Raw genomic sequence first — 10,593 nt, forward strand, 5'->3', positions numbered from 1 at the left:
TCTGTGTTCCTCCGACTTCGGCCAATATCTTGGACAGCGGCTCCTTATCTGCAACCAAGCGATTCCCTATCCGCTGCAAACGGCTTCAACGGCTCTCATTCGCCACAAGCGGCTCTCTAGCCGCCACAAACGGCTTCCTACCTGGTGGAAGCCGGCCCGCCTCGGATGACACTTGTGGCTCTGACAACTCCTTCCCTATCCTACTTCGAGATGGTCCTTATATAGATAGCTAGGCCGCCGCTTGGACCCGGCATAACAGCAGGGTCGGCGATGCCAAGGATCTTGACTCTCGTCATCCCAAAGCTTCACATAGATTGTAATCATGATTCGGGAGTCTTTTGTCCGAAACACCCCTCCGGCGGCCCGCCGGTGTCCTGCGTTCAGTGTCCTGACACCCACTGGTGCCTATGGCATTCTGTTCTCTGACAGGTAGTTAGCGAAGGCTATATCTCTTAACTAGGCTCCCTGAATCCGTCATGAAAGAGTAGACCTTAGGACACTATGCTTATATGCTGCTTTTCGGAGGCTTTGACTAGTAGCTATTGCTTAAAGAGCTCGATAGATATTATCTTCGGTATATTAACTTATATTAGTGTAGAGAAGACGTACGTAAAAATTCGTAACGATTAAATCGATATTAGTAAAGATAAAAGAGGTTGAAGTTAGAGGCTAGCGGTGTTAATAAGGCATTTTTAGGCGTCCCACATGTGGGGGTGTCCCGGATGTGGGTGTGGGACGTTAGCTGAAGTGGAGAACAGAAAGGAGGTAAAGGATTCCCAATGGTCCTTCTCTCCTTGAGCGTCTAGAGATAATATCGTTTTTAATCTTGGTACATCAAAGGAGCGTTAGAGATGAAAAGAAACCTAGCCACAAGGACCAAGAAGAAAAGCAGCAGTCATGCCGGCTTCGCCCAACCTATGGCAGACTTCCAAATAATTGAGTTGGAGTAAACCCGAACCTGATCTAGGTCAGAGTCACTTTTTCCACGTAATCAAGAGGTTGATTATGGTGAACTACCTAGTCTCTGGGTTTAATCCTGACTTTTGATTAAATCTGCCCATAGGTGTCATAAAGCCGGGCGAGAGAATATTGTGGTTACACGCAGCCGTGCTTGGCATTGTAAAGTCTCCCAAAAAGAGTCATCAACCATGGAATGTTCGAGGAAAGCGCAGTATCAGACCGAGCCCCTATTCTATGCTGTAATCACTAGTAAACACCGTCTATTAGTATTCCATAGCTAGTAACTAGAAATGACCGGAAAGCGGAGATCGAGCATGTTTTTATGTTGCGCCTCGGTCGACCGTCACACATCTAATATGGTTCGAAGCCAGGAACCAAGAAGTCCAAAACTCAATTGCTAGAGTGTTATAGACCATCAAACGTAGAAACGAGCCGTTGTTCCTATTACAGTTTAAGACGAGACAATGACCCAGAAATTTAGAGACCGTTCAATCATACGAAGCTGCCGAAGTACGACTTCGTCGTTCTGGATCGCGGTATATACACTTGAAGCTCCTGTACCAATTCGAGGAGGTTATGAGAGAGCTGGTTTGCGAGTATTCTCAGCTTCCATTGTAAGACGTCTCTTATACTAGTCACTCATTAGGACATCAAGGTGGTCTCCCGGGGATCATCTAAAGGTATAAAATGAGTCTGTTTGCTCGATTAGAAGGATAGGATTTCCATCACCCGTCCAACAAACAAACTTAATCCAGTTTCCACCTCATCCAACCTTTTACACTCGCTCCCAAAACCAAACAAACGCACTCGCTCTCCAGCCTTCCTCACCAACCCCCCATCAAAATGCGCTTCACCGCCGTCATTGTGGCAGCCGTGCTGCCCTTCGACGTCATGGCCGCCCCCGCCCCCGATGACAAAGCCATTGAGTTCTCCCAAGAAGGTTTCGATACCGACGTCCCGGACGTGGTCCCCGCGGACTATGACTCCAACGCCGAGGTAGTCAACATGATGGCCGACTGCTCCGAGTGGACGATCCGCCACCTCAAGCGCACCTGCAACCGACACGATACTTCTTGCTGCTGGGACTTCGCCATCGATACGGGCCACCACGACAAGACGCACTGCAGCTTCACCATCGAGGGCCACCACGCTTCGCGTACTGATATCAGCGGAGTCGACTGTGGACCGTTCACAGTGTCGGCTGGCTGGAGTGGCCAGTTCGGCGAGGACAATGGGTTTTACGTCCTGTCGGTTGTAGATTATGAGGAGAAGCTCATTGTTTGGCCTGGATACACTGATGAGGAGCTTGGTTGCAATGGAAAGGTCGTTCGACCTAACAAAAGCTATGCCCCTGCTCGCATTCCTGGCTACTAAATCTGTGGGCACAACTCTACTCCGAGGTATGGACAGACATCACAACAGTGTGAGATAAGCGTGGTCACCGGAAGGTCATGAAATAACAAAACGGGTGTCAGTCAATCACAGTCATATAATTCTGATAGTGGTGGGAAAACGAAATATTCAACTCGTTGGATAGGTGGTGTTTTTATTTACTTTTAATACAATCATGCAATATTTTCAGTAATGTGCGGCTTGCCTTCATTGTTGTGATTTGTCGGCTTAATGAGTCACGCAACGTGACATGATCACAGATGTGCCGACCATCCTAATGGGTGTTGGACTAGCCTTCCGCAATCATTCTTCTTCAAGCCACTACCTGGCACTAAACCCAATGAAAAACATATCATTTATCACTTAGGGCTCCAAAGTATTGCCAGCTGCATGGAGCAAGATCAACGATCTACCATGCATGATTTGTGAGCTCTGAGAGGCCCTGGCAGCGTTGAAGAGGAAAGAAATAAAGGGTGGGGAGATTGGGTACATCATGGATGGTTTTGTAGACAGACGGCGGAAGACAGAATTCCGTCAACCAGTTCGGAACCAGAATTTTCTGCAGACCATCGAAGTGCTCGAATACTTTGAATTGCTGGTAGAGAGTTAGCGACAAACTTGGATGTCTGTCTGGTAGATAGGGGAAAAGTTGCAGTTGAGAGACCCACTTTGGCCACCAGTTGGTTAAAGCCAGGGAAGCAACTTCACGATACTGCAGTCAGCCATTTCCGGAGATAAAATTGCCTAAGGTGGTTATAAATCTGGGAAAAATCGCTCTCAAGTGACCAGATTTTGGAATTACCTAAGACCTTAATCGATCAAAGGACTCAAGGAGAGTGGTTTAAGTACGGAATGCAATTATGATATGTTCATATGTGGACTCGAATCTAGTCTCAATCAACTTAAACATCGTCCCGGGCAAAATCTCATATATATTAAACTGTGCTGGTTCAGTCTATAAATAGTGAAACAAATTTAACATCCCATGTCAACAACTGTGACATCATCGAATGTTTGTGGATAGCGAAAGGCGTAAGGACCTCAATGTCAGCAGCAGACACATTGTCCCCCTTCTTTAAGAAACATTCGCTGTTGACTAGTCAACATTTACATAATCCCCCGTTGAAATATGGTATTGCAGTGCCTAGTGCAATCGAGTATGGGGCTGCAAGAAGCTTTCGGAATATTCCGCCACATGCCAAACAGTTTCCAAGACATGAAGACACTATACGGCGCGCAGCCGAGGGGGGAAACGACGTTGTATCTCATTGGTTATTGTCTATTAATTTCTAATAAAGTTCTATGATATTGATCATTGGTCAGAATGAACAAAGTCCGTCAACGCCTTTCAACTGTTCCTTTGTCGTCACTCTTTTTCTGGTACTTTGACCCCAGTGTCAAGCCGGAAGAACCAAGGCTTTCTTTACTAAGAATGTCTTTTACCTAGCAGAATAGTGTAGCAAATTAAAGGCATTCGGAAGCGGTAAACAAATAAATTCGCCAAGTTTTGCTGTGCAGTGTATCTTCAGTCCAAAGCCCTGATTAGATATATACAAATACGAGCTGCCCGAGTCTGGGGTTAACTTGATCCCCCTTCCCACATTCCACAAGCATCTAGGTTACTTATCATCCACTTTTACCCGATATCTAATCACAAACTACCATCGACATGGGCCGCAACGGGTACGACATCACAGGCGTCCGCAAAGCCAAGGCCAATATCATGGTTGGAGACACGACCACGCCTAATCCGAAGCCTGAGCCAGCTAACTCCTCTCAGTCTCTTCAATATCCGCAGCCAGCTAGTCCTCAGCTTGTCGAGCCCAAGCCCGAACCGACTATTGAGAAGAAACCTTAGCCGGCGCCGTCCATCATTAAGATACCGAAGCAGATTGCCTCTACGGAGGGGACGACCTGTGGTTTAAACAGACTGCAAATATGAATTTGAGAACCAGGTTATCATGAAATGATCATACAAGCTGTCCCAACAGGCCGATTCATCAAACCCTTCTAATTTTGAATCCTCCAGGCCGATTGCGAAGGTTTGAACCCATAATCATAGCCTTGACAGAAGTCCTTTCAAGATAAGAATACCCTTTCCAACGATGCCCCTTCGACATGGAAATTACGTAAAGAATGAAGAAAGGCCACCACAACTATTGTGTGTAACCCATTTTTGGTAGACTAATGTGACACGATCAGATAAAAGATCGTCCAGATTGTTTCACCAGTGGTGCGGCAGTCTATAGCCCAGATTTTCGCTCTTGACGAACTAACCCACTTGTCTGCCTCTAGAATTTTAACGGTTCATACGCCCGCCTTGCTCACCATGGTCATTGTGTAGAACAGTTGGGCATGAAGAATGTCAGTCTCAGTTCGCCGCATATTGAACACAGGGTTTGTTTGCTAGAGCCCTGTCGAAACCCCTGAAACAGTTTCCTAGAATGTCGACTAGTGTTGCTTAGCGAGAAACCCTAAAACATCTTCCTTATTCTAGAAACCCCAATTTTCCACCAACTGTTCCAGGTCGAAGTAAACTGGCCCAGACGGTACATAACGGGTATATTTCTCCACGTTATAAGTGAAAAGTGGACCCAATAATCAAATCAGTAGAATCGGCTCCACGGTTAAGGCGCAGCTGTGTACGAGAAGTTATCTGGAGCCTCCTGCTGACGGCGAACTGTGGAAGATAGCAATTGCAAGATCATATGCCACGTCGTTCAATATTTTACAAATAGAGCGGATTGAGGCTGAACCCATGCGCCGAGACTTGATTTGTTCGACAATCTCTTGATGGGGGATATGCCACGTTCCAAGAGGGATACTATCAGCTTCTTATGAGACTTTTTGTTTGGTGGTGAGAAACCCAGCAGAAACCTCCGTCAGCAGTCTGGATTCAGCTCCTGAGTAGGAAAACGTGTCCAAAATAAAGCGTATTTCCAATAGATCTAGTCCTTTATAGAACGTGAGGCGTGCTCGATCGGCGACTAGTCCGGACTATGAGTGGGCTAGTCTATAGTCCAGATACCGTAGCGTAGCTCTCTAGCTATTCCTTCGCGATAACGTATGTGTGTATTCTCATGTTATCTTACTGAAGTGGTACCCTAGGGGTATATAATAAAAGTAGAGCTTCCTCTAGAGCCTATACATATAAGCTTATAGAGTAGCGTTACCGCTACGATTAAGGGTGTTGCTCTATAATAACGATATTAGAGCGCCCTCCCTTTCATACAGCCCTATAGACTATAATAGAGATCGCCGGCTTAGTAATCCGCTTAGTTAACTATTATAGTACTGATTCGATAATCGCTTTGCCTAGCTAGCAGGCAAATTAGTAATATTTTACACCGTATATTCGTCACTAAAGATACTCTATCAATTTAGTAATAAATCGTAACCTAACACGATGACTTTACCCATGTAGACTATCTTTTAACTATACTTCTCTAACCTTTCTAAATCGATGATATTTACTCCTGTAACTAAATAACGAGATAAGTTGACTAAACTCGCCGAAGGAGGCGCTAGTAGTAAATATTATAGCTCTCAAATACTAACCGTATAGTCGACCGGCTTAGCGGAACTCTTGGCTATTTGTAACAGTAGGTACTGTGTAAGGGGAGGCCAGGCACAATCGTCAATTCCCAACGCCAGTAGTAATTAGATACAAAGAAGGAAACTTGCTCTAAGTTTCTATGGTGCCCCAAGCACTATTTGAGGGGCCCAGAAGTTTTTCTTGAAACGCCATCGGATCGCCATGATTTAGCCCGCCTATCCAGGGTGGCACGATCTTAACCTTCCAGCCCATCCTACTTAGAATTTGTGACACTATTCCTTGGCCGTACTTAATAGCGTAAACTAGCCGATTTCGACCCAGGAGGCAATTAGGGGGGCTAAATAATCTAGGTTATATAGTGGTAGTCGTGATTAGAAAGACAGATTAGCCGGCCGGGTCGGGTGCGAAAAGTAATAACTACGTTTTATCGAAGCGCTTAGTATTTCACTCAACGACTGATAGATTATATTTGGAGTGCTTCGTAACGCCCCTCATGCTTAGGCCGGACCTGCGCCACATATATTGCCGTACGTGCTCAAAAGAGTCTGCCTGGCGTCTACGGCGTTTTGTTAAGTCAAACGCGCGTAAAAGCTTTCGTAGGGGTGTCTTGCATGGTGGTTGGTGGCCGATTTAAAAGTAGGTGTATCTGATTAGGTTTTGGAGTTTGACGCGAGCGCGTCGCGAATGGTGAAGGAATCTATTCCTAGTTTAAGTTCACTTCAAGTGACTTAAATAGCCACTATTACTTCAGACAACTATTCATACACCTGATTGCCGCTGGCTGTCAGGTTGCGGCGAGGCCGAAGGCAATAGTACCACCGGGTGGTCACTGGCGGTCACTAGCGGTCTCAGGTAGGGGTGCCGAAAGTGGTTCATTGATCTCTAACCTTCCTATCTTCTTCCCAGATACCTTCCCTTACATAGATAGCTAGAGCCCGGAGTCGGAGCCGTAGAGCACTAGTTCCTCCGATTCTTCAGTATACCAAGACTTCCATATTAGGCCATGACTCGTACGTCCCCTATAACGGTACTGCGCCGTTGCACAACCGGTGCCATGCATCCAGCACTCTGACACTGGCCCAGTTGCGCCGTATTTATAAGAGACTTAGATGATGCATACTAAGTAACGATGAGAAAGCTTTTGCAGAAAACATCATGGATCATTAGCCTGAAATAGCGGCCCTACACTGATATTGCGTCATTTCCATCATTTCGGACATTAATGACACCTTCTTTTAGCCCAAACTCGGCTGCAATAAAGACTGAAGAGTATGACTTGACCATTGAACGTCCACAGCCTGTCATAACATAACACTGACACAAGGTGGATGCAGCTGGTCTATATGTCCAAAAAAAGCGATAAGATCAATAAAAGAAGAGAAAAGCGGGTTGGCTAGACGTAAGAAAAACAGAAGAACAGAACCTTTTATACCTACCCCAGTGGGTGCTTGTACCAATGCGAGTCTTCCTTCTTTCAAAGTGGCATGACATCAATTAGTAATTCGCACTAGTATTCATTGTTCATGAGGTCTAATATTTAGAATCTCAGATTTCAAATATGGCGGTGTACGTCATCACCCATGACGCTACAGTCATTCTACACGACAGAGAACGGAATAAAATAAACTGTTAAGGGAAGACCCGTGGGTATCATGAAGATGCTGTTCTGAAGTTAACATAAGTCGACGTAACAACAATATCAAGCGTAGACTGCTCGGCTTGAACCTAGAAGACCCATGTGTATTTTTGGTGCCATGATTCAAGTAGCCTGTAGTTGAGGTTAGACCATTAGCTATTTTGTACCATACATCGGTTTGAAGCAACGATTGCAGTTCTAGAACGCCGCCCAATTTTGCATTGCGATACACTGTATTTGGTGCCTTTCTTTTTCGCCTACCATGCAGTCAGGTTAGCAGGACATTAACCATCTTAGCTGTGCACAGCTTGGGATACAGAGTCATATCAGCAGTAATAATCCTTGACATGACTTACCAAATAAATCTTTTTTTCTAATAATCCTCAAAACCTGTAAGATCCTACACAACTATCATACGAACAATGAGACGTCAAGCCTCAGAGCACAAAATGTGAGCGAGGTGCAAGGAGTTTCAGGATTCTTAGGTAATAGCACTCCACTCTGAGCCGAAAGTACTTCGATATGCTCTACCGAGTAAAGTCGGCAACCCGAGCAAGTGATATCACTCAACTCACATACCAAAATAGAACAGAGATCCGTTGCTCCATGAGCTACAGTGATCCGCAATCAGCGTGCGTACGGGTCCCATTTCTTCGCCAAAGTTTACCCATCTCACTATATCTAAGAATACAGTACAAATTTAATCAATATACTATAATACTAAGAGGTGTATACTGTAATGTAACATTAGTCAAATTATAACTCTACAATGAGTCTACTATTACATGTGGAATTGGTGACCTGAGGCCAAGTGAGGTACACTTGGGATACTTTAGTGCCCTGTGCGGCTTGGACCCGCCCACCTGTACTTCCCTTCTTCACCTCCGTATGTAGCCGGAATGCCAGTGACAGTGCGATCCCACATTATATATATAAGAACTCTAATGTCATTACGCTTAGAAGCTGTAAGGCGAGTCTCAAAATAACGAGATGAATTCGCTGATTGATTAAATGAAAGAACGAGATACATACGTGTAACTCCAACTATATCAGTATACTTTAGGCCTTAGTACGGATTTTAGTTCACTTAGTATAGCACGTCAAAAAGCTTCAGAGTCTTCCCGCTAAATTCTAGAGTTAGTCCTGGGACGAACCCCTAAATCGCCTCGACTCCTAGAAAACGCACGAAGAAAACTCTTCACGATGGCTTCAAACCTTACCTAGAGCAACGATCTACCGAGCTCTCATTACCTAACCACCCGGGCAGACCGTCCACCCACGAACTGTATTTGGGGCTTAAATGGATTTGAAGAATCCACAGCAGGCCCACAACTCCAGGTCCCACGCTAACAGCCCTGCCGCGGGGTCCAGAACTTCGAGGCACGTTTTGGGCCCGGCGGTCTTCTGACAGTTGGTTTCCCTTACCCCATGTTTACGTACAGAAGGGTCAAGGAGCAAAGCGGTACCTGAAGATCCTGGGATCCGTCGCGGGTTGGGTAGGCTGGGCAAGGATGGGGAGCTGCAACTGGGAACTGTGATCCGAGCAGTGGAGCAGGGCGCGACTATTGAATGCCAGCCACTCTCGTTGTCACACAAGTTATGTGCTGGCGGTATCCTGCGGCCGGTTCCCCGTCGCATCGGGATGGAGCAGCATCGGTCCTTCGGAAGCGGGTCGGCGAGATTGAAAATTCTTCTTGTACCCGCCGAAGCAATGCGGTGAAACACCGAGACGTACGATGCCGATGGTTAATGATCCAGCGGCATAAAGTTTCGCTTGAAACCGCTCAACTTATGCTTTTGGCCATGCGGTGAACCGGTTCATCTCGTGGGGTGGCCGGCCAACGTCATTGATGCAAGGGTTCGACTCTGCATTGCGACAAATAGGTAGATAGGGTTGTCACGATAGGTAACATTCCGACGGTAGCAAATTTGTGACGGCGACCGAAAGTACTGGAATATGATATGCTACAAGCCAAAGCCAAAAACCTGACATCGACCGGGATTGAGGATTTTTCAATGTGAAAATCGCGTGTCATGTCCTTGTCATAGGGCTGTTGAAATTGGAGAAGGCGGGTATGCAGTATCCATGAAGTAACGATTGCATAACAGAAAGTGCGGCGGCTCCAGTAGGCAGGTAGTGTCATGCGCAGCGCCCGCCCCCTTTATACCGAAATTCGATTCTCGATTCTAGGAAATTGGACACTGAATGGCTGCAACCACTCTAATGAGCTCGGAGAACTGTAAATACCTTCACAACGAGGGACAATACCGTAATCGGTTGCATTGTTATCACCAAGACCAGGATGGAATCTGGGGCAATCTTAAGAAAGTGTCTTGGTAACAAAGATAGAACTTGCGATAAAACAGCACAAAAGAGCAATATGATCTTGAGGCAGGGTTTAACAGGCGGGTTTCCTTTTAGCCGTTCCATTCCTGATCGTTCTCGTGAGCTACCATTGTCGTGCATGAGGTACTGCAGTTCACCCGGGTCCGAAGACGAAGACCACAATAACGCGACATGAGCGTTTTGTCATTGACAGGCTTACTGCAGCTGCAGAGTAAGTATATGCTTCGCATTATCGGTGTCGCAAAGCTGGAGGCTTTCCTCGTTCGTCCCCCGGGTCTTGGAATACAGTTTAGACCTGAAATTTGGTAAGAAGGGGGGCTTCGTGCATTTAAAGTATACACGCGATTCGTGCGTCTGGTAGATGAACCGTGGCGATAGTGAAGTAGCGCGTGTAACCCAGCAGATGCATCTTGGCAACTATGAAGCCCAAGAGCAATGTCATTTTGCCATTTTGGCCATGTCCGCGGAGAAAGCGGACCCTGCCACCTAGTGATCATGATCGACGCCTAGGATTTAGGGCTGATAGCACTAACAGAAATCGCGGGGGGCTTGTCGAGCCCGTCATTGGACTAATGAGCAATCTACGAGCAAACCCCGATGTGCAACAGCGTGCTACGCACCCGCGATAATGCAAATTTAGCAAAGCTGGGGTAAGGAGATAATCGCAAGAGACCCGCAGATTCATTGCCTAAACGGTACGCG

The 10,593-nt window shown here is 46.2% G+C and overlaps 2 protein-coding genes across 2 annotated transcripts; one reads left to right on the forward strand and one right to left on the reverse strand.

Moving 5' to 3' along the window:
- Positions 1–1,803: 1,803 nt before the first annotated feature.
- On the forward strand, positions 1,804–2,334 carry BCR38DRAFT_406293 (small secreted protein; the record flags this gene model as incomplete). Its single annotated transcript, XM_040858037.1, has 1 exon — positions 1,804–2,334. The coding sequence occupies one exon, from the start codon at positions 1,804–1,806 to the stop codon at positions 2,332–2,334; it is 531 nt and encodes a 176-aa protein (XP_040718646.1).
- Positions 2,335–9,649: 7,315 nt separating this feature from the next.
- Positions 9,650–10,294, reverse strand: BCR38DRAFT_422942 (uncharacterized protein). Its single transcript, XM_040859563.1, has one exon. It carries the CDS (start codon positions 10,009–10,011, stop codon positions 9,766–9,768), a length of 246 nt encoding a protein of 81 aa, XP_040718647.1. The 5' UTR covers positions 10,012–10,294; the 3' UTR covers positions 9,650–9,765.
- Positions 10,295–10,593: the final 299 nt, after the last annotated feature.

The sequence above is a fragment of the Pseudomassariella vexata genome (genome assembly GCF_002105095.1).
Source record: "Pseudomassariella vexata strain CBS 129021 chromosome Unknown BCR38scaffold_3, whole genome shotgun sequence".
Lineage (NCBI taxonomy): Eukaryota > Fungi > Ascomycota > Sordariomycetes > Amphisphaeriales > Pseudomassariaceae > Pseudomassariella > Pseudomassariella vexata.